At 42.2% G+C, this 23,737-nt stretch overlaps 1 protein-coding gene across 1 annotated transcript; it reads right to left on the bottom strand.

Moving 5' to 3' along the window:
• Window positions 1-2,802: 2,802 nt before the first annotated feature.
• Window positions 2,803-22,779, bottom strand: stard15 (StAR-related lipid transfer (START) domain containing 15). Its single transcript, XM_033632610.2, has 6 exons — window positions 22,334-22,779; window positions 6,953-7,100; window positions 6,722-6,825; window positions 4,388-4,505; window positions 3,369-3,421; window positions 2,803-3,265 (listed from the first exon to the last, which is right to left on the bottom strand). The coding sequence occupies exons 1-6, from the start codon at window positions 22,478-22,480 to the stop codon at window positions 3,050-3,052; spliced, it is 786 nt and encodes a 261-aa protein (XP_033488501.1). The 5' UTR covers window positions 22,481-22,779; the 3' UTR covers window positions 2,803-3,049.
• Between the last annotated feature and the right edge of the window lie 958 nt (window positions 22,780-23,737).

Below are 23,737 nucleotides of genomic sequence, written 5' to 3'. Positions count from 1 at the left end.
TTTGTATTTTGTAGTGTTTGTATTGCGCTGTTTGCATTAAATCATAATGTAACTTTAGTTACTTTAAAAACCAATACTGGCAAAGATTCTTCACACAAACGAATTTACAGTGAAAGCTAAACGGAATGAAATCATCTTTAAAAGTCTGAACGTGCTGTTATCAATGATAAGAATGATAATAAGATGTTACTGAACAAATATTTGACAGAAAATATCAACTTTATTGATAAAAGCAGAAACTGATTGACAAATACTATTTGTGCAGAAGAGATGCTCCAATCTGTCTGCTGCAGATTCAAATCAGCTGATCTGAACATGAAGCTGGTTTAATAAACTAAAGCAAAATATATCATCATTAATTTAAATCTTAATTTAAAGTAGAAGAACTGGGGAGATTTGTTTAGGTTGTTTTCTCTCATTAAAGCTCAGGCTGTAGTGAAGTCATCTGTCCACTGGAGGGCGCTGCAGACTCACACAGAACAGTTCTATACTTGATTAAATCATCAATAATCAATAAACTTTAAGGTTAAAACATGAGGCTGGTTTTCTGATATAAAATCTCAGACCTGGAGGATTTTTACAAACATTCACACTTGTTTTAATCTGATATTCAACAAGAACAAATCATATTTTCAACTTTTAATAAAAGATCAGAGTTCAGAAGGTCACAGGAAGTTTAGACAAGAGTCAACAGTATTTACTGAAACTGAATAAAAATCAAATTATGTTTATGTTTCTTCACCGTGTCTGTCAGATTATCACCTCTAAAGTATAAAGAATACCCATCATAGAATAATACTTAGAGAGGTTAACCTGAAATTCACAACATCATAAATCAGTCTCGTGAATACATTAGAGGGTTACAGGGTTTTAAAGAGGAGCTGTCAAAGCTCCAGATCTGTCTTCCATCATCGGTATCAAGATGTTAGCAGCAGAAACTTAAATCAATGTCTCAACTTCAGAAGTTTTTTAAGCAGAAACTTGTCGAGTGAAATGAATGTGATACTGTATGTACATGAACAGTAGGGGGCAGTGTTGTCAGAACGAGAGAAACATACAGTGTCTCAGATCTCATACGTCTTTACGAAACACTTAATATTTTGAGTGACGAAGCAAACTTCTCGACTCTTGACATGGTGGCTGGGGACGACAAGGAGTCTGTTAGTTATAGCCTGCACGAATTTTACACTAAGTACCAAAACTGTTGTCAAAAAAAGGCTGTAGTAATGTTTGTTGGGTCAGTAATGATTTGGTACCACAAACAATGATACGAGTGCTAACGTTAGCATTCACTAGCTAGCGATTTGAGACACACTCATATTCACCGTTGTCATGACGTGCTTGATTTAAAGGCCTTACACACTATTTGCTTTGGCGCTAGCCTGGTTCCAGACCATAGACCCCGCCCACTCAACTGAGTAGGCTTGCGTCTCCGGTCTGGCACACTGCAATGAATTTGCAATTTATCTCGTCCAAACGATGGACGGACCACTGAACGCCGGGGGTCTAGCGATTAGCCAATCAGCACCACGCTGATGTCAAGCTGTACGCCGGTGGGTAACTGGTGAGGATAGCAACAATGGCGACCGCTACAGATCCTACAGACCACATTAACGATGCTATCGAGGTATTTCGCCACTACTCGCGTTAATGGAGGACCAAATTAAGGAAGCTGCTAAACTGGATTTAACAGCGATGCAGCTGGGCGTGCACGACGATGGAGACATTTTAAACGGGCAATGCTTGCTTGTTTTCGGCACCCCCGAGGCATGGATACTAATGACGTCAGATTCTGGGTGAGTCGTTGATCTCTATTGATTGGTTAGGGAAAAATCAAATTCCCTCCCCCTTGTAAATCGCCTTCAATGGAAGCCATGTCAGACTGGAGGTTCTGGGAGCTTCAGTCTGACACTCAGGCTACGTTGGCGCCTCCGTCGCTTACTTATCTCAAAATTAACAATAAATTAACCTCCTCAAGAGTCGCCATGTTTATTTTTCTGTAAATTTTAAAGTCTCTGGTGCGCCCTCTGGTGGAATCCTCCAGGAACACACGTCGTAGCCTGCATTACAAGTATGTTAAATATTCTGTTGAAGACAGAGCTGCACATGGCAGAAGTTTCCCTTGTAGGCTTTCTCCCAGAGAGCCCTGTCTGACAGAAATCCATTCATTTTAACCCAAACCATAACTTTTTTCCCGACCTTAACCAAGAGATCCCTTTCTGGTAGAAAATCATCGAGGAAAATTTCTCCCAACTGCGACACAGCAGGTTGTTTACGCAAACACGTGGTTAAAAAACAAGTATATTTCTGGCCTTTTGTCTGACATGGTCAACCTTAATTGAAAAACTATACAGTATAATAACTGTGTTTAGTCTTATGTAAAGTCCTGTTTCTACATGTTGTGAGTTGTAATGTCTTAACTGACTGCTCCTCTACGGAGCTGCAACGATTAGTCAATCCTGTGATAATCCTGTGCTTCACTGTGGACTACGGGAAATTTTAAACTGCATTTTTCACAGTTTGTAACACTTAATAGATCAATTAATGGATAATCTGCAGATTCACTGATAATAAAAAAAATCATTATTTGCAGCCCCGTTACATTACATGTTCCTGTCTTCTCATCTTCTTATTCCAATTTAATTTAACAACAACTTCCATTTTACAGAAAAAAATCCAGCTATTGGTACATACAGTTTAGTGACCTCACTCATTTACATTTTAACTCCGCCCACCTTTAACCTGAGCAGATCCCCTGTGAACACCTGTGAGGACGTGCAGAGACTTGAATCATGACCACCATCTTTGCCTCACCTGAACCAGGTGTCTTTATTGGTCTAAACTGGTAAATCTGTGAAACACTGAACATCTACAGACGTCACTGGAGCAGATCTGGAGCTGATGTGACAGAACAGAGTGACGACAGAAGAACAAACGTATGTGCAGATAAAAACAGTCAGAGTCCCGCTGAAGTCTCGTCCGGCTCTCATCACTGTGACAAACAAACAAACCCACAAACAGGAAATGAGACGTCGTGTTTTCAGTCTGTTTAAGTCTCATCGTCGTCGCTGTTGTGCGTCTTGTCCTCGCTCAGTCCGCTCTCGTCGATGTTCTCCAGGGAGTCGGCTCGCTGCACCGTCAGCTCCGACACGTTGATGCACGGCAGCGAGTTCTGCTCCGGAAACATCCACGGCTTCAAGTTCGGGTTGTGCTTCCTTTTCCACTCTGGGTACTTCAGAGACGCCTTGTAGATCTTCCTCATCGCCTGAGAGGACGAAGACACAGTGAGGACACACTCGATGAAGAGACAGGTGGTTTCTCTGGTGGATAAAAATATTTATCTCATATTTACAGAAGAAAGATTTTACCTTTGGAGCCACAAACTGAGAAACTCTGTTCACGACCCACTTTGGTAACGAACCTGCAGACAGAGAGGACAACATGAGTGATTTTTACCAAGTGGTGATATCTTTAAAAATTATGGACAATTTTAGAAAGTGAGGATGTTTTTAGAAAGTTATGTTTTTTGTGAAAGTGAAGCAAAATGTATAAAGTGACATTTTTAGAAATTATAGACATTTTTAGAAAGTTATGGCTTTAGAAAGTGATCTTTTTTTTCAAAGTGATGACATTTTTAAAAAGTGAAGGACATTTTAAAAGAGATGACATTTTAGAGATAATAGACATTTTCAGAAATTATGGACATTTTTAGAAAAGTTATGACATTTTTAGAAAGCTATGATGTTTTGAGAAATCATAGACATATTTAAAAAGTGATGTTTTTTAAAAGTGAGGACATTTTAGGATAGTGGTGACTTTTTTGGGACTTTTTGTCTTGACCTCACTCCCTTAAGGGCCGTTTGAGAGATCAGATTTAGTTAAAAGGTAAAGATTCAGTTAAGTTCAGGATAAAGTTAAACAACAAATGGTTTAAAGATACTTTAACACTATAACAAAGGGACTTTACAATCACAGTTTGGGTGACTAACGTGTGTTTGTACTTGTGTAACTGCACTATGCACAGCTCAGTCTAATCATGGTGTACTAGTTAATACACATCTGCTCACACTATATAACACACACACACACACACACACACACACACACACACACACCTCAGGACATAATTAATGTGTGCAAAAAGCTGACTTCAGCAAACTGGTAAAAGTTGCTTCTTAGTGTTTTTACTGGCTGGAGGCAACACACAGACTTCCTGTTTCTGCTCCAACACACACACACACACACACACACACACACTACCAACTGACTGTCTTCTCATCTCTTCTACATTCAAACTGTAAACCAGTAAAATGACTTTATGTTTAGTGCGCTATCTGTGTCTGAAGAGTGTGTTACGTTGATGTGTCAGCCTCTTGTGTTGTCTCACCTCTGGGGTCCATCTGGGTCAGGTAGTAGAGGGTGGAGCAGTTGGCTCCGCTGGACTGGATCAGGTATCCGGTCAACAGGGACACGGCTCGGACATAGTCCTTCTTAGGAGGATGTTGCTGAGGAGACACACAGAGTAGACCTGTTCATTTTAAAGGTCTTGCTTAGAGGCTGGTTCACACTGTGTTAAGATGCTGTTTGATGCGATTCAGAACTGTGTACATTTAAGTTTTCAGGGCGTACAAACAATGGAGTGACCTAGAATTTTAAACACCAGGAAACATCTGCTGAACATGAAGATTTTTTTGTCTCTAAGCTGAATTTACATCTAATTTTTTTCAGAGCCTGAGCATATAGCGTTTAACCTGGACCAGTATTTTAGTTTCATGCAAATGAGAGCACTAAATCCAGCTGCAAAGGGAACCATAAGCTTTAAAGCTCTCTGGTGATCGCCTTTTACTCTAAACTAAAACTCACACTGACAGTCCTGCAGAACCCTTTCATGCATCTCTACTGCAGCTAAATGTGGAGTCTTAGTCCCAGAAAGGATGCTTTAGATACATACTCCCCAAACCTTTAGTAACACTGCATCCTGTCCAAGTATGTATGTTTTATTTGCTGGTTAAATTGAGGTGTTTTGTCTCAAAACCAGGCGACAATATGAGACAGTCAGCGTCATCTCTCCTCTAAAATCTGGAATCTTTCAGTCTGATTTCTGTTCTTGTTTCTGGTATTGGGGTCACAGACTGTATTTTGGGCCATGATAGTTAAAGTGACAGATCTTTACATCACTGCTCTGACAGTTTCTGTTTCTGCTGGCTGTGAACCTGGCAAACCTAAATGTCAGAAAACACAAGTTTAAAGCTCATTTATGTGTTTTGACATAAATCTTGGGGCACTCTCAGCTCTAAGGCTCCCCAGGGTCCCACTGCACCTCCTTTGGAAAAAGCTGATTTAGTTGGTAACAAACCAGCTTTTTATCATCTTACCTTGTGGTAACCAGAAGTCACTGTGTGTGTTACAGCGTGGTTAAACAAACAGAGCGTTAGTTTGTGAAACAGGTTATAAACCTGCTTTAATGTCCGGCAGACAGCACAGACTTTAAGGGTTTCTGAAAAACAAGTTTAGTTAAATAATATTTATTCTAATTGAAAACTGTGGCTTTACTTCTGCCTGGAGTGTACTTCAGTCAGGACCACTTTAGTCAAAGCAAACTTTATTTCCACTTGCAGTATTATATTTGGCGGCATGGCTCTGTTCTGGGGCCTCTCTGACTTTCCTAGGCCTACACGGAAAGCCTAAAGGTCCTGACACACCAAGCTGACGGTTGGCCATCGACCAAAGTCGGGCCGTCGGTGAGCGTCTGTTGGCCTAGTTTTTGCAGTGTGTCCCGTACCGTCGGCACTTTGGCGTCAGAGAGAATCCAAACAGAGAGCTGGGGCTAGCTGGGAGCGGCTAGCGGAGCGTTAGCCGCAGCATGACCGAGGGAAGCACAGCCAGTTAGCCTCTTCTAGTCTCTGAGCTAGCCCCGGCTCTCCGTTTGGATCCAACCGGAGCACCGAGCCCTGGTTTGTTATAAGTGGGAAGAAGCAGCGTGTTTATCGGGCAGCTGAGTGAAGTGGAGCCTGCGGAGGAAACACCGGGACCATCTGGATGTAATAGTCCGTGGAGGTGCTGCGGTGCTCGGCTGCACAGATAGGAAACCCCTTGGCTGACAGGATGTACCACTCTCTCACTCCGCTCTCTCTCACGCAGGCGCAGAACGTACGTGCTACTTGGCTGTTGGATGTAGTCCGTGTAGTGTGTTCAAATGCAGCTGACACAGGGCGACGTGAGGCGACGTAGACGATGCAGCAGTTGGCTTTCGTCGCCGCTGGTTCTTTGATTTCGGTTTGGTGTGTCAGCACCTTAAAGCGGAGAGAGCACACCTCTCTGCCCTTCCACATGCAATCGGGGAAAGCCCAAGGCAGAGAGCACACATCCCTGCCCTTCCATACGCCTACATGGAAAGCCTAAGGCAGGGAGAGCAGCAGTAAAGACCCCCCAGGAACAGAACAGAGCAGCATCAATGACAAACAGAAATGACTGACTGCTAAGTCAGACACAACATGAAAAGGAGGAGCTGGGGTGAAGGCAGGTTGCAAAGTGGCTAGCAGAGGAAGCAGCAACAGCAGGTAGGCCAGAGCAGTTTAAATAGGGCACCCTGAGTGAGATTTGCAGAAAGGAATCATGTGATCTATCAGATGACATCATGTCCTGCCTGAACTAACACTATTTATAACAAACTCTGTGAAGACGACAGCATAGATGGAGGTAAGCCTAAAAAAATGCTCACCGGGTGTTTGACGGAGTAGTTGATGATCAGGTAGTCGTTGCCGAGAGGAAGCCAAGATCTCATCGTCACAAAGTCTCTGTTCTTCAGAGGGCTCGGACATTTCCCTTCAAACAACACAAAAACATTAGAATACACTATAACTGTAGAAATAAACATAGAAATTATATAAATCCACAGAGAGGTGATGTATTGATGCTAGCTGAGGTAGTTTCACATCAGAGCTGAACTCACAGGAATAATATCCGACGTCCGCGTTGGCGGTCAGCCTGCCGATGTCATACGTGTCGATCATGTTGGTGTCCCACTTCCTGCGGTAGCTGGTGTCGTGGAGGACATCGTACAGCGTCTCTGGCGTCACGTCCTTACACACTATCCTCATCTAAGACAGAAACAGTAAATGTAATGGCCACTCATCAGCAGGTGAAATCTGCACAGTTGCAACTGACATAAAAATGGAGATGTTTGAATTTTCCACGGTCCGAAGCACTTCAGTTTCTCATCCATGTTGGTTGAAACTTCATCCAGAGGCATCCAGATGTCTCCTAGAGACGTTGAGTTACGTTGGGCATTTAAACATGGAGGTCGTTGGGGACTTACTGATTTGGAGCCAGCCTCAGGTGGTCATGAGATGAACTGCAGTTTTTGGCACTTCCATGTTGGTTTTGTATGACAAACTATACAGTATAAAACCACTGACCGTCATGTCTGATGTCCATTTTAATCCCTAGTGTCCTTCATCTGTCAAGATTGTTTTTCAGGCTGGTAGTCTGAACCCAACATAAGGTGCTGCAAAGGGTGCAGAGCATTACATAACACCTTACCGTTCAACAAAGCAGCTGACGAGGATATTACGCAGCACATTATGATGTTAAGTACCACTTCTCTACTGCTCCAACATTTTCTGCCAGTCTTGGACATTTAGCCACATCATGTAGGATCAGAGAGCAGAGTTACACACCTGTGTGAATTCATACAAGCACAGACTGTTTCTTCAAAGCTAATTCTCCTGAGCAGGATAATATCATATCAAGTGTTATTATAAACCAGTTTTCTGTAGGTTTAATGATGTTGACTGCACATCACCAGGAGAGAAACACTGAGATAATGTCCATGTCAGTGTGAGGAGGTAAAGAGGATTTAATGTCTGAGCTACAGTTTTTTTATTGCGTGTTAAATCAGCTGGATGGTTTTCCTGAGAGTCGCTGAGGAGAAAAATGAAACAAACTGCAGAGAAACACAGAGAGCATTCAGAGTTATAAATGCAGCAGTGTAGGATGTGTTGTGTAATATCTGAAGCTCAAGGTCCTTCATCCTTCTGTCTAAGATATGCAGAGGTGCAGAGAAACCTGCTGGTTGACAGCTCAGGTTATTTTTCACTCCATATTTTGCAGCCGTTTCCAAAATAATTCCCTGTTTTAGGAAAAATAACTAAATTCTTAGAAGACTGTTAAACATCTCTCCTCCTCTTATCTTGGCAGATTTCTTTTGATCTTCAATTATTTTGTTGGACAAACAACAATCAACCAAACAATAAATGCACATGGTCCACAAATTTTCACCCACAAAAAGACCTAATAAATATAAATGTACAAGATAAATACAAAAGTAGAGAAAACAACAAACATTATAAAAACTACAAGACCCTGCAGACACTGTCATTCACCACCTGTCCACCAGAGGTCCACCTGACCCTGTCCCCCTCTGCACACCTGCTGCTGATTCTCTGAACAAATCCCACCTGCACCTTTCAGCAGCTTTTTGAGGAACATTTGTCTTTTAAATACTCGTTTTGACATTTTTATCACTGGTGGACAGCAACATTGCTTTCCAGCTCAACCTCAGTTCTATTTGACTAAATTGAAAATGGCTCGGCTCTGTTCACAGAACATGTTTTTATTGTCTGTACCAAGGGTACATACGGAGTTCAGCAAGCGAGCTTTTTTGTCTGCAGCTCCTTATGTGTGGAATCCTCTGCAGAGGGACTTAAAGTTGCACTCACTGGTTACCCACGGCTGTTTCAAAGCACTGTTGCAGGATTTTTGTGCACAGTCTTCTCTATGTCATGGTGTGTCTTAGCTGGTCTTTGTAATTATGTGTAGTTGTTGTTTTTTGCATTTTTATGATTCATTTCTAGTATATAGTAACATACTTTTTGGCTTTTCTTTGTAGCGATCTTTTTTTGCCTTTTGTATTCCTTGTTTTAGAGCTTTACATTTTTATTCTGTATTTTTGCTCTATGTCTGTAACTTTATGATGCTGCCTGTCTCCGCCAGGACACTCTTGAAAAAGAGAGAGTTTTTTCTGGTTAAAGTTAAATTTTAAAATAAATAAATAAATTTGAAGCTCTGCAGCTGAACGGACGGAGAGTTTTTCAAGAATCAACGTATCTTCATACAATGGTTTGTATAATTTCTAACAAACTGGCACCCCACAAACGACGTCATCATGTTACATACTTAACACAAAGTTAAATAGCTAGGGTTTAAGCAAGTAAAGTTAGGTAGGTTTGGTTTAGGAATAGAAACATTGTTGTGTGTTGTCACGTTATGTAACCCACTTACATACTTGATGTAAAGTTACATTGGCTAATTTTAGTCAAGTGAAATTATGTAAGGGACACAAACACTGGTCTCCAGGGGGAAAGTCCTTTGTTTGTTTGACCCATCCATCGCCCCCCACCTGCTTACATGGACTATTGCTCTCTTATTCTACTTCCTTCTTTACACCCATCAGTGTATTGGAAGCGTGATTGCAGCCTTCCCGATTACGTGGATTTTAAACAAATTTTGGTGCATTGCTTTTGGTAGGTATGTGTACTAGCAACGCATGAGGACAGCCTGTAGGATTTTATTTTGTTCTGGTTAAGGTTTGATTTTATTTCAGTCGTTCTTCTTACAGTTTCGAACTGAATTAACTGACTGTTTGTGAAATACTAATAAAAAATAATGCAGGGATTGGTTAATTTATTTGGATGGATCTGACTGTTCTCCTGTTGTCTGAACTTCTTACGAACCAAACCAATGGTTCTGTTGTTAGAGGAGACACCGGATCACACAATGCCTTGCTCGGAAGCAGCTTCACTTTCCCTGCTCAGATCTTATCAGTCAGTCTGGGATTTCAGTGTTCAACCTTCAGGTCGGCAGAGAACCAGCAGCTCTATAACTGCAGAGTGAACCTGTGCCCTGACAACATATCCCATTAGCCTTAGCAAAGGACGCACTACTTCTTGTTTACATCTTGAGATGTGGGTCAACATTTCTGATACTGGTGCAAATCTGACCTCAACAACCAAAAGCCACTGTTTCTGTTAAACATGTTTCTTCCTGTGCTGCACATCTCACATGTGGTGTTCCACAGGGCTCCAGTTTAGGTCCTTTATACTTTTCTGTTAACATGGTTCTTCTTGGGGACTTTTTTTTTGTATAATATCAAATTAATATAAATTTTTATGCTAATGACAACCATCTGTATGCACCAACACCTGGTGACATCAGCAGTCTTGACAAGTATTGGATATCCAGCTGCTAAATGACAATAAATCCGAAATTATTCAATTCAATCCTCCAAACTCGATCCACCTAATCTCTAATAACCTTTATTAGGAAAGTGCTGTTTGATGCTCAATTCATTAAGGCTGTGCAGTCCTGCTTTCTCCACTTAAATCCAAAATTAGGTCTTGGATAAAGTTATCCATTATTTTTATCTCATCCCACTTGGACTCTTGCATCTCCATCTGTTCCTACTTGAGCCAGAGTCTAAAATTCAAAGAGCAAATTTAAGGAAGCTTTATCACATCACCCTATCGGAGCCCCCTTTTACTGCCCCGTGTAATTTCAGAAATGATATACAGAGTTTACTTCTTATGTACAAGGCTAAACAACATCTGGCCCAAAAATACATTAGTGAAATCCTGTTATGATCCACATCATAGCCGTTATTACTGCTGTATTTTATATTTTAGCTCAATTTTTGCTGTATTTTTTCCACATTTGCTGCAATTCTGTCACATTTCTGCCGGATTTTGGTTTAAATTGCACAACAGATTTGTGAAACCATATTCTTTTTGAAGAAACTACAACTAAAGAAGCAACTCTGGTACAACAAGAATCCCCAGGAATAACATTTAAAGTTTGGTTTGTAAATTTTGCTGGCTATGGGTGTAAAAAATAACAAATAGATGTGCTTGAACTTCTGCAAGAGAGCTCAAAATGTCTCTTATTTGGACATCTATAATTTTCCTTGTCCACCAGATTTCAGCCAAACTTTACTTTTATTCTTTTGAGACCTTAATAGGAGACAGGTTGAAAACAGACCTGCCCTGAGAGCGTTGGACGTCATGTGAGATGGCTGCTTACTGTAGGACGTCACTTTTTTCCACTGCTGTAGTCTTACAGGGGCGTTGGGCTTGGCTGAGCTGCAGTCATCAGATATTGTGAGGGTCATTGCTGTAAAACGCTCCGTGTAACTCAATCAGCACAGCTCTGCTGCAGTGTTAATCATTCATAAAGTCCTGAGCTTCATGTCTTTGTCTGTCTGTCACTCAGCAGTGGTCTTTACATCTATTCCTTCCTCAGTCTGTGTCATTTCTGTCAAGTGTTTCAGTAAAGAATGGTGATGATGTGACCTGCAGTTGGCACTGAGTTCAAACTGCTCGTGTCACGCCTTTATTTTACTTCATATCGTGTGCTGTGAAAACATAAAGTGAAAGAATATTACACTGACCAAATAAAAGAATATGAAAACAACTTTCCACGTTCTTCAGTCAGACGAAAAGAGTACAGATATTTTCAGCCTAGCTTAGCACAAAGACTGGGAACAGGGGGAAACTGTTAGCCTAGCTTATTTAAAAGAGAGCAAATCAAGCTTCCAACAACTTCAAATTTGTCTGATTTATACTATGCATCTTGTTATCTTATAAGCTTGTGAGCAGTTTGTCCTGTTGTTGAATTTAAGATGCTGTTCAATGCTTACAGTGGTTGCTGGTCAACAAATAGTCAGACAAGTCACAGATCCACAGAAGCATCTGTACCCAAAATTACAACTGAAATATTCCACAACCAGAAACCATGAATTTCCAGAATCATCCGGGATACCATAAACATGCACTGCAGCCAACAACTTCAGGCTGGAGTCTGGAAACATGGACAATTTAAAAGCAGCAGCCTACAAAGCAATGACGTTATTCTATCAACACGTGCTGGCTTCACTTGACTTGGTTGGACTTGGTGCGACAGCCCAGCGCAGCAAGGATATGCGTCTCCATTACAACAGGGCTATCAGCTGGAAGGTGTGTCTTCAACTGATGACGGCTTGCTTTGAGTCGATGACGTCCATATCTGCAGCTAAATGTTTTTCCATCATACAGCAAGGCAGGTAAAAGAAGATGAGCTGTTTGCAGAGGTGCAGTAAGAACCTACTTTCCTCTCTGTGGTATTAATAGACTTGTTTTCATTATAGAATGCTGCTAACAAGCTCTGCTAATTCAGTGATAAACACATTTCATTTCCTTAAAAATTCTTCACAATGTAAGTCTGCCATTATTTTGTCATGCATAAGCTTTTAATTTGAAGCACCAAAATGAGCAAATGTTGAGTTTTCATCAGCAGTAACTTGACACGACTCCATACAGATGCTTGGTATGTTAAAACTGACAATGGAAACGCAAATTGGTGCAGCATGGTTTGACTTGGCATGGCCAAAGTGCTAATGGAAAAGCCCTACAAGAAAAGCACTAATCAAGGAAAAGGGACAACAGGAAGAAAGTGGTCCAATTCCAGGAGGGCAATCCCAGAAGCGTGTTGCAAGGTCTTAGAACTATGACAGATTACAAGCACCCCTCAAAAAGCTGGCACTGGGCATGTGGATCCTTGATTTCCTGACAAGTAGACCGTAGGTGACGTGAGTGGATGGACACACCTCTTCCTCCCTCATCCTTAAAGGCCTGGACACACCAAACCAACATGAAAGAAGCAGTGGCGATAAAGGCCAACTGTTGCATCACATCATGTTGCCTGCGTCTCAGCCAAAAAGTTTCACTTGAACACACTGTAAAAACTACAGCTGACAGCCAACTAGTACATACGCTCTGCGCCTGCTTGAGAGGAGATAACTCTCACACCAGCAGGTGGCAGTAATCTGTATTTGGTGTTAAAAAAGGAAACCAGAAACCGACAAGACGGACTCAAACAAGAGTTAGCCAGTTAGCATATTAGCAACACCCCGATGATTACGAACAACACAAACAACTACAAAGTGCTTCTGCTGAAGAGCTCAATAACTAAAAAAAAAAACCATCTTACCTAATATAAGAAGTTTGTTTTGATCTCACTCCTTCTTGACTTTAGCTGTTTGTTTGCTTTCTTCACTTCTGTCTCTCTTCTCGTGCACTGAGCTGAACGGCCACTTGGAATGATTTTCATTCATCAATGGGCTCTGCTGTCTCTGACTGTGTTTACAAGGTCTTTAGTATCCCGGTTTTTATTGGGTTTTTTAAGTATCCCGTTTTTGTGTTTGTGCATGTAAACACCATATCCCGAATTCAGAAACCGGGTTATGCCCTTTTCCCGGTTTCAAGAAACCCGGTTTTGCCACCTGTAGTACTCCGATAGAAGCCGGGATACTGGAGCATGTATACGCCTTATCCCGGTTTCATGAATGGTTCAACTACGTCACACAGCCGGCTGAAGAATGCCCTGCTCATTCTGAAGTTTTCTCTCCACTCTGAATCTGTAAACTCCATGAGAATGATCCTATCCCACCAGTCACGGCTACGTATTTTCATCCACTGTCGCCTTGTACTGCGTGGTCGCAGTGACAGCCGAATACCTATCAAAGTTAGTGACGTATTCAATATTTGTTGTCGCTCTCTCCTCCCATTGCTGAAGATGAAGTGGATGAGCCATAGCTGTAATGCGACGTGAGTATTTACTAACGCTAAGCCCGCTAGAAGCCACAGAGGTCTCATTTTTGTCTTACTTCTAAAAATAATAAATATATCATATTTCCCGCTCAATCTGTTGTAAACAAAAGACGTAAAAGACATAACACACGCCTGTGCAGATAGGATGCAGTGATCAGAAAACGGGTTACTGGTATTTATCATGTATACAGGGATATGAATAACCGGGTTTCTCTGTGTTCCATGTAAACATCATATCCCGGATATGCTCAAAACCAGGATACTAAAGACCTTGTAAACACAGTCTCTGATGATAATTCGACATGCTGAATCGGCAAAAAAAATGATGACAAGGGCAAACGGTGCAGGACACAATGCAAAAACTAGGGCAACAGACACTCACCACTGGACAACCTTTGGTTTGGTGTGTCTAGGCCGTAACACTGGAGCACCCCAGGGCTGCGTTTTAAGTCCCCAACTGTAGTCCCCGTGCAAACACGACTGTGTAGCCACTTCCAACTCAAACACCATAATAAAGTGTGCTGATGACACATAACTACCACCTGAAGGAAGAAGAGGACCTGATCCATTCATGTCAGGACAATAATCTACCCCTGAACATCAGCGAAACTAAGATGATAGTGAACACTAGGAAGAAGCAGCAAAGGAACTCCATCCTTCTTAATATTAAAAGGTCCTCGGTAGAGAGTAGGGTTGGGTGTTGGTACCTGATACCTTTAAGGTATCATTCAACATAACCCTGTACCAAGAAGTATTGAAAATTCTTCAGTCAAGTAATACCTGCCATTGGCCATTCCATCTTTTTTTCTGCCCTTATCTTAAAGAATGACCATTTTATGGTTCTTTTTGATGTGACGTGTGATTGGCACACTACTGCAGCAGCTACAACCCATATAGCCTGTGGTGTGGTGAAGTTGAGCATAGTTTCTTGGACACAGCTGGCAGTTCAGTGAGCTGAGATGCCACCAAAATGATTGAAAGCATGGCTATACTTAACGCCTGTGGTGTCTGGTGGCGGTTTACGCAGCTGAATACTTCCATTCACATGATGGGATTGAATGAAGTAGAAAAAAATATATTAAAGAAGTACACTACTGGTATCGGTATCACTTTAAGGATATTGGTATTGGTAAGGCTATCATCATTTTTTAAGTGATACTCAGATCTAATGGAGAGGGTGGACAGCACCTTGTTGTCCACATTCCTGAGAGCCTGACCTGGGCACTGCATACTGACTCAGTGGTAAGAAAGGCAAGGCAGAGACTGTTTAACCTCAGATGTCTGAGGGAATTCTACTACTGCACCATCAAGAACGTCCTGACGGGGAACATCACTGCTTGGTTCAAACACAGCACTGAACGGAACTGTAAGGTGAACACACTATAGGTGCTGATCTATCCTGCCTAAAGGATCTTTACACCAGGCGCTACAAGAATAAGTCCAGGAGATTCATTAAAGATCCCAACCATCCAGATAACTGCCTTTTCTCCCTGTTGAGGTCAGGAACAATACAAAGGTTACACACGGCCAGCACCACTGATAGGCTCAGGAGGAGCTCCTACCCTCAGGACACAAGGATCCTAAATGAAGCCACATCCTTGAAGATCTGTACCTTATATGTGACAAATTAATTGATCAATTGATATCTCAGCCTTTGATATTTTCAGGGTCTTTAACCAGCACCTGTCCACAGGTAAAACTGTTCAATATCTGTGTTCCTGCTCTCCTGGTTCAGTGTGAGGTGTCGTCAGGAGAGTTTTAATTATTCATGTGTGTGGAGAAGCGCCTCGCTGCTCCAGAAAGACTCCCTGAATTATTAAAACAGGAGCCATCATCCTCGTCATCATCATCAGCTCTGCTTTTGTATCAGTGTGTGTGTGTGTTGCTCAGTAACACACACCCTCCCATGTGTCCACAGTGACTTCCTGTAGTCCTGTGGTTAACTTCCTGTGGTCAGCCTCAGGTCAAACACTCTCTGAGCACCTGAAGGAGCGATGGATCAGAGTCGTTAATTATTAATGAGCTTCTCGTTTCTGCACTAATTACACCTCTGTTCATACGACACGTCTGACTCCTCTCTCAGCTCATCTGTCTTATATTTCTGTATTCATATTATTACTGCAGAGAAATCATTAAACTTCATCATCAAACTGTTAATTATGTTTTTCAGGTTTTACAGTTTATAACTGGAGAGGTGCACTCAGAGTGCAGATCTCTGCCAGGCGGCCGTTTGAGCTGATTGCTGCCACTCTAGACAACTCTTGTAACTGCAGCAGACATACTGCAGCATGTTTCAGAAGCTAATAAAACTACACACCTCATCTATTTGTGACGGAGCCACGGTGCAACACACCAAGCAGACTTTGCTGCTAACAACCTGTCGATACAACATACTTATGAGGATTAATGTAGTTCTAATGACTGAAACAGCCACAAATCTTTGTTCCATGTTGTTCATAACTGGACTTTACATTGTATTAGCTTTGTCTGTCTGCTACAGCACAACAAAGTAAGAAATTAAAACAATAAACACAGTTAAAACAGGCAAAAATGAAACCATTAACTACACAGCCTGCTTACTTTCTTATAGTAGGGGCACAAACATCAAGATAAAACGACCAAATCAACAAAATCTGACGGGACATCGGGCAGGAAAGACGCTCTGCTTCTTCTGAAACATTTCCAGTGTAGTATAACGCCGTGCGGCAGGTCCAACAAAACCAGATCGCAGCTGCGCCTGGTGGACTTGTCCCGCCTGGCTCCCTTAAGAGTCAAGATCGCGGCAAAGACAACACAAACAGGGACTAATTCATCTTGTTTGGTGCCTAACTTTAGTGGATCATAACATATCAGGTATGGAATTAATCTGCAGATGCTCTGGTTCAAAATCAGACCAATGTTCTCTATGGATATCAGATTTTGAGCCCCGACGAAGATCAAAATGTTCCTGCAACAGATGGTAAGGCTTGTAGTTTTTAGCCAAGATGATTTCCGAAAAACTTACAGCCCCTACTGGCCGGTTAAGAGAAGTGAGGAGTCAGCAGTCAATCACGGTATCCATCCATTTTCAAACGCTAATTTGAAGTTGGGTCAAAGTATTCCAGACGTCCCTCTTTCCAGCAACACTTTCCAGCTCCTCCTGGGGGACCCCAAGGTGTTCCCAGGCCAGATGAGATATGTAATCCCTCCAGCATGTTCTGGGTCTGCCCCGGGGCCTCCTACCAGTGGGACGTGCCCAGAACACCTCTAACAGGAGGCACCCAGGAGGATCCTGATCAGATGTCCGAACCACCTCAACTGACCCCTTTTAACACAAAGGAGCAGCAGCTCTCTGGATGTCTGAGCTCCTTGATCTGTCTCTAAGGCTGAGGAAACTCATTTCGGCTGCTTGTACCCATGACCTCATTCTTGCGGTCATTACCCAAAGCTCATGACCATAGGTGAGGGCTGGGACGTAGATGGACCAGTAAATCGAAAGCTTTGCCTTCTGACTCAGCTCTATCTTCACCACGATGGTCCCACACAGCACCAACATCACTGCAGACGCTGCACCAAAAAGCCGATCCATCGCACACCCCATGTTACCCTCACTCGTGAACAAGACCCCGAGATACTTGAACTCCTTTGATTGAGGCAGTAACTCTCCCAATGACGGTGTAAGACAATCAACAATTTCAGTAACTGTGAATCATCGCAACCACGAGAAGTCCTTGAGCATACAGTCACAAATATGCACATAAAATATTAGGCTGATTGGTCCAGTAGTTTGCGGGATTAGCTGCGGACAGATGGATGCTTGCACTCACACCCACGACAAGACTTACGGAGATTAAAAAATAAAACGAAAAAGAAAAAGAAAAGCAGCAAATTGTCACATTGGAGAATCAGACACCAGAGACTGTTTTTAGGGGTTTTGGATTAATAAAGTTCCTGCATCCTTACGGTAACGAGGGGCTAAGAAACATAACTTCCACCATCTAAAACAAACAAACAAAGGAAAAGCACAATATGCATATTTGAAGCTAATGAGACTTTGAGAGGAAGATAAATGGGAATACAATTGTGAATTTCACCTTACCATCAACCTGTTTATTCATGATATTTAGAATTTGCACCAGTTTACATTTCTTGTATTGTCTACGTTTGTTTTTCTCACCTTGCAGAAAACCTTTATTGTTTACATATGATTATTTGCATTCTTTCTAACTTTGTTCTGCAACTGCTGCACAACAATTTCCCTTGGGATGAAAACAGTTCTCTCTTATCTGTGGCCTCAAACTAAAAGGGTTGATATTAAAAGTATACATATATAGATCTATGTGTATGTGTGGTATAAAGAGGTCCACAGTGTGAGCAGTGATTTCCTTGGCGGTCTGTAAACAGAGCAGCTGGTTGTTGTCGTGTGTCTGACAGATCTGTTTCCAGATGGAGGTCAGTGTGACACGGCCAATGTCTCGTCTTTCCAAAGAGCTGTGAGACACATCAGTTAGCCTCAACTAACCGATGGTTTGACCAGCCAGCAGACGCCACCCAAACAGGAGTGTCTGCAGCTGCAGTACCTCTGACGACCACTAGACAATGCTGCGATTAAACTCTTACTGTACTGAAGTGAAGAGGAAAAGCCCAAACTTCTCTCTGCAGTCAACAAACTTCCTCCATGACTTCACTTCTGATGATATTAAAGCTGCTTTTACAGATTTTCGTCGGCTTGTTTTCAGTCAAAGTGTTTCCACATCCTGCAGCAACATGATCTCTCATTAGAGGTGGTGTTCATGTCTACCTCACTTCAGATTTGATCCTCTTCAGTAGAACAGGGTGTCTCATTTTTGGACACAGGTAAGTGCAGGTATAAAGTAAAAAGACAGTATTAGTTTCAGTGGTAGGTTTAAAGGTTTGACTCATGTTGACAAATAGGGATAAAAAGATGTTTGTGGCACTTAAGACCTCACAAATTCAAATTTAAGCCTATTTAATGACTTTTAAGGCCTAATATTTAAACAATTGAATTCAAGACATGAAGACTTTTTGAGGACCTGAAGACACCCTGAAGAAAACATCTAAAAGTTTCCCACATGGTTTTATAACTGTCACATTTATCTCCAGTTGAAAGCAAAGTTACTGTTACTATTTCATTTTGATGATGTTCAACTCAAGTGCAGTTTTAGGAATACAAATACATTCTCAATAATTTCTCCACCTGACACACTGAGTCGTCGCTGCAGGTGCTTTCAGCTGAATACAGCGACAACAACCTTCAGCAGTCAGACAGACTCTCTGCTCCACTGGCTGCTGCTCAGCTCACTGCTCTGAGCTCTGAGTAATAACTGTTGATCTGCTTAGATCTGCTCTCCTCTGCACTGAGGTGTCTGTACTGTCAGAGGACAACGTTCAGAGACTGCAGGTAAAAAAAACTGAAATAATCAAAGTGAGGACACGTCCCCCATTAACCAGTGAAAATAACACATACGGCTACAACATGAAGATCGTGTATATATGTGATATATTTGGAGGGAAAGTGTGTCTCCAGACTGGAAATGCTCCAGTAAAGAAAACAGAACCTGTGAAGTGAACATGAACTGGTTTCTGTTTCTGTCTCAGTCCCCTTTCTGTTGGAGCGTCTCCCAGCTCTGCTGTCGGTTGAACGCCTCACCACCTCCATCCTCAAGTTTCCAGCCGTTACGTTTTCCTTTCCGCTCTGAATTTTTCAGCACACTGACGCTGAGCGCCGGTTTGCTTTTCCTCTGCAGGAGGTCACCAGGCTACAGGCCTCAGGGCTACAGACTACAGGTCACCAGGCTACAGGGCTACAGGTGACCAAGCTACAGACCTCAGGTCTACAGGCCAACGAGCTACAGGCCTCAGGGCTACAGATCACCAGGCTTTAGGGTAACAGATTGCAGGGCTCCAGAACTACAGGTCACCAGGCTACAGGCTGCAGGGCAACAGACTTCAGAGCTACAAGCTGCAGAGCTACAGGACACCAGGCTACAGGCTATAGGACTACGGGCCTCAAGGCGACAGACTGCAGGGCGACAGACTGCAGGGCTACAAGCCATCGGGTTACAGGTGTCAGGGCTACAAGTCACCAGGCTACAGGGCTACAAGCTGCAAAGCTACAGGTCACCAGGCTTCATGGCTACAGGGTTACAGAGCAACATGCACCCGGGCTACAAGCTACGGGGCCACAGGTCACTCGGCTATAGGGCTACAAGGTGCAGGGCTACAGGCTAAAGGCTACTGGGCCACAGGTCACTGGGCTGCAGAGCTACAAGTTGCAGGGCTACAGGCTACAGAGCTACAGGCCCCCAGGCTAGGACTGCAGGCCTCAGGGCGACGGACTGCAGGGCTACAGGCGCCCAGGCTACATGCTACGAGGCTACATGGCTACAAGCTGTACAGTGAGGAGAGGCGGAATGCACTGACTGAAATTTAATCTCGGGATCCATGAATGATTTAGCTTTATATCAGCTTTTAAAAATTGTATCTTCATTCATACACACACATCTGTTGCAGGAGGTTAGCCAACATGTCCGGCTCACAGAAGGACTCTTGTCCTGGATATCTGCCATCTTAACCGGATCTCCTGAAACACTGGCCGTGACCGTCCCCAGAGGCTGACTGTCACCTGATGGATAACTGATGGGTTTGGTGATCCTTGATTGACTCGCTGATCGTTTGCTCTCTGCGGTCAGTTACTGTGTTTTTGTTTCCAGTTCCTGCAGCTGATATTTACTCAGATTTACACATCAGTACATTAAAACTGGTTTAACCACACAGACGAGTTCTCACACAGAGATCTGTGTCACTAAATATTGACTCTGACTAACTGAAGGGGGAACTGTTGATTCAACCAACCGACTCGGTCTGTTCAGTCTGAAGAGCTGAAGTAGGAAGAATAAAGTTGACACGTCTGACCTGACTGCTCTCTGACACTCATGTCAACCATCTGTTTCTCCACATTATTCATTTTTAATATATTTTTATGTCTTATGTGTGATCTCCCTTCAGTGTGTCTGTGGTGTTTAACAGCTCATTAATATTGAATTCATCATATTTTATTCTTAATGTCTCTGTTATGTTCCTCTGCTAAAGTCTGAGAACTTCACTCCTATCTGTGGAAACAAAAGATAGACAAACACAAACTTTGGCTTAATTCTCACACTTTTCAAACTGAAGTTACGTGACATCAGCCAAGTCATCTCCATGACAACTGCACAAACTTCATCCATTGACTGCCAGATGCTGCTGAAAGCTCTGGCACATAAACAGTAAGTGGACCTTGAGTTGAGAATGTTTTGAAAAACATTTTCAGGGTGTCTCCAGGTATCAGACAGTTAAATTTAATGCTTTTTATGACCCATTCAAGACACATTTTAACCCGATTTAGGACAGATTTTTGGACAAATCATGTTTTCGTTATTCAAGCATCACAGCTAAGGTGTTATGTAGGAATGTGGTTATTAGAGTGAGTTAAGTGAGTCTACATTTTACCAAGTATGAAGCAAAATGACAGTGTTTTAGTTTTTTAAAGATTTGTAACATTATAAATGTGGATTTTTACACAGAAAGGCTTCACTCATTTTCAGAAAAGACATTAAAAAATGGATAATCAAATTAAAAAAGATGAAACGTCTGTAGTAGTTAAGACCTAACAAATACAAAATTAAGGCTATTTAATGACTTTTAAGGTCTTTATTGTTGTGACGTTTAATTTAAGACATTTGAAAACTTTTTTAAGGACCTGCAGACACCCTGGTTTTATGATGTAATTTTAAGACGACTCATTTTATCTTTGAACCTGTTTGTGCAGCAGGATTTTATATGTGCTAAACTGTAATAATAAGTAGATTTACCGGATTTATTTTATCCCTGTAAAGCTAATATTTTAATGTGAAATTCATACCCGATGGTATCATTATAATTAGTCCTTCAGTTTCTGGTTGTTTGCTGGAGATTTGGAGTTTTGTAGGAAGTGTCTTATTTCTAAGGCTACACAACTAATAATTTTTGTCATTGTCAATCATTCACAATTAATCTAGTAACTGTTTTGTCTTTAAAATGTCAGAACATAGTATTTTTTTTAAAAAAAACGACAATTCCCAGAGTCTGAAGAAATATTTGTTTTATTTAACCACAGTCCAAAACCAAGATATATTTATTATATTTTTCATATTTTTCCTTTGAGTTTCTATTTTTTTTCCTTTGCTTTTTATTTATTTTTATATTATTTGTATTTCATTCTACTGTATTTTATTTATTTATTAATTTTCTTTTCTTTTTGTTTTTTTTTAAATTTATTTAAACTTATTTTTTTATCTATTTATTTTTTTGTCCATCAGGAATAGATCAATTGTTGCAGCTCTACTCACTTCCTCTCATTAAATTCACCTGAAAGCTTCAGTCACTGTGGAGATCCATTCATCTTTTATAATCATCAGGAGTTCAATACAGCTATTAAACACCTTAACGATGTAAACTTTTACTTTGAAAAACCAGCTGGTCTCAGCTCGTTGACACACAGACTTTTAGACTTTATTTACACAGTGTAATTTAACCCGGACAGACTGATGTCATGGTGACAGTAGCTGATGTGGGAGCAGTCAGACCCTCACAGGAGGCTGTGATAGTTAATGTAATGATGATGAAGAGGAGTAACTCCGTGATTATGATGATGAAGAGCAGTAAGTCCTCACCTTGAGTTTCTGCACCGTCTTGCTCTCCTCCTCTCGGCACCACACCGTCACTCCTCCCTTGTTGTAGCGGCTGATCCATCCGTCTCCGCTCAGACACTGATCTTTGAACGAGGAGAAGTCCGAGTCGTCCGGGATCTGCACCGGCATCTCCGCGACCACCACAAACACTTCAGATATAAATTATAATGATGATGTAAATAATAAAAGAGCAGAGCAGAGTTCAGCCTGACATCAGTGGGTCTGCGGTCCCCTCTGCTGCTGGTTAAACTGGGTTTGATGGAGAAGAAAGTGAAGATGAAGAATGAATAAAGTCAGAGGGATGTTTGCAGCAGCGTCTCCTCTGTCTGTCAGCTGCGGATCTCTGCCTCCTGCTGCCTCCTGCTGCCTCTGATCACTGCACAGATAGGACAGAAAACAAAGAGCTCTCACTCCGCCTCCACTGCAGGAGACAAACTAAACAAACCACCTCCCCTCTCTGTTTGCTTTGAGGGCAGGGTGAATATCCTCCTGAGATCCTGTGTCCTCGTATTAGGACGTTACATTTTGGGTTTACTGGACCTTATCCTTCATTCTGCTTAACTTGGGCCTGTTGTCCGCATTTGTAGACACTCTTTTGTGCCATCTAGACAACTGGCTCCAAACTGGTCTAGCCATGGGTCCAGATTTCTCCTTAGTCATTAAAGGTCCACACAGTTAAATACATTCAGCATCATACTTACCATTGAGTGAGTGACCATTAGTCACTCACTGTACAGCAGGAAACTGCACTTCAAAATAAAAGCTCTGTGCTGGAAATTCACTGTAGTTACAAATAAAAGTTTTTACAAACTTGACACGTTTGCGAGTGACTTCAGAATGGACCCCTGACCCACTTTTGGACCATGATCCACCAGCTGGGAACCACTGATCAGGTGTTAGTACAAACTTACTTAATTACTTAATCCTCTCCGTCCCAGGTGGGACATAAGGCTTCGACAATCTGCCTCCATCGGGACCTGTCTTGCGCTGCATGCTGTGCCTCGCCCCATGTAAGGTTCATCTCCTTCAGCTCGGCGGTCACGGTTCGTCGCCAGGTTGTTTTGGGTCGACCTTGACTCCTTTTCCCAGCTGGGGTCCATCTCAGTGCGACCTTTGGGATTCGATCTTGGCGTCCACAGCCGGTCCATCGGCATTCGCTAATTCCTAGTATGTCCAGCTTGTGTCTCCTCATTTCACCAGTGACCTGTGCTGTTTTGGATGTCTCGAACATTGTGCGGACATTCCATGCACCTAGGCGGATCTTAGCTTAGACTATCTTTCCCTCTCCTGACTTCCTGCTGGAGGCTTTCATCAGGAGAGTTCATGCTGCCAATGGGTTGGCTCAAGTCCACTGCTGGGTCCGTGATGGTAGTAGTGATCGTCTTA

Source organism: Epinephelus lanceolatus, chromosome 7 (genome assembly GCF_041903045.1).
Source record: "Epinephelus lanceolatus isolate andai-2023 chromosome 7, ASM4190304v1, whole genome shotgun sequence".
NCBI classification, from domain to species: domain Eukaryota; kingdom Metazoa; phylum Chordata; class Actinopteri; order Perciformes; family Serranidae; genus Epinephelus; species Epinephelus lanceolatus.
Note: the sequence above shows the minus strand (reverse complement) of the source record. Positions and strands in the feature narration are given on the sequence as shown.

What these genes read in the sequence shown, in the direction of transcription:
- stard15 (XM_033632610.2), bottom strand. Translation starts at nt 22,480, where the DNA reads ATGCCGGTGCAGATCCCGGACGACTCGGACTTCTCCTCGTTCAAAGAT. An exon ending in GGACGTCGGATATTATTCCT is followed by an intron (nt 6,826 to 6,952) that starts GTGAGTTCAGCT and finishes TGTTGTTTGAAG; the next exon opens with GGAAATGTCCGAGCCCTCTG. An exon ending in ACTACTCCGTCAAACACCCG is followed by an intron (nt 4,506 to 6,721) that starts GTGAGCATTTTT and finishes GTGTCTCCTCAG; the next exon opens with CAACATCCTCCTAAGAAGGA.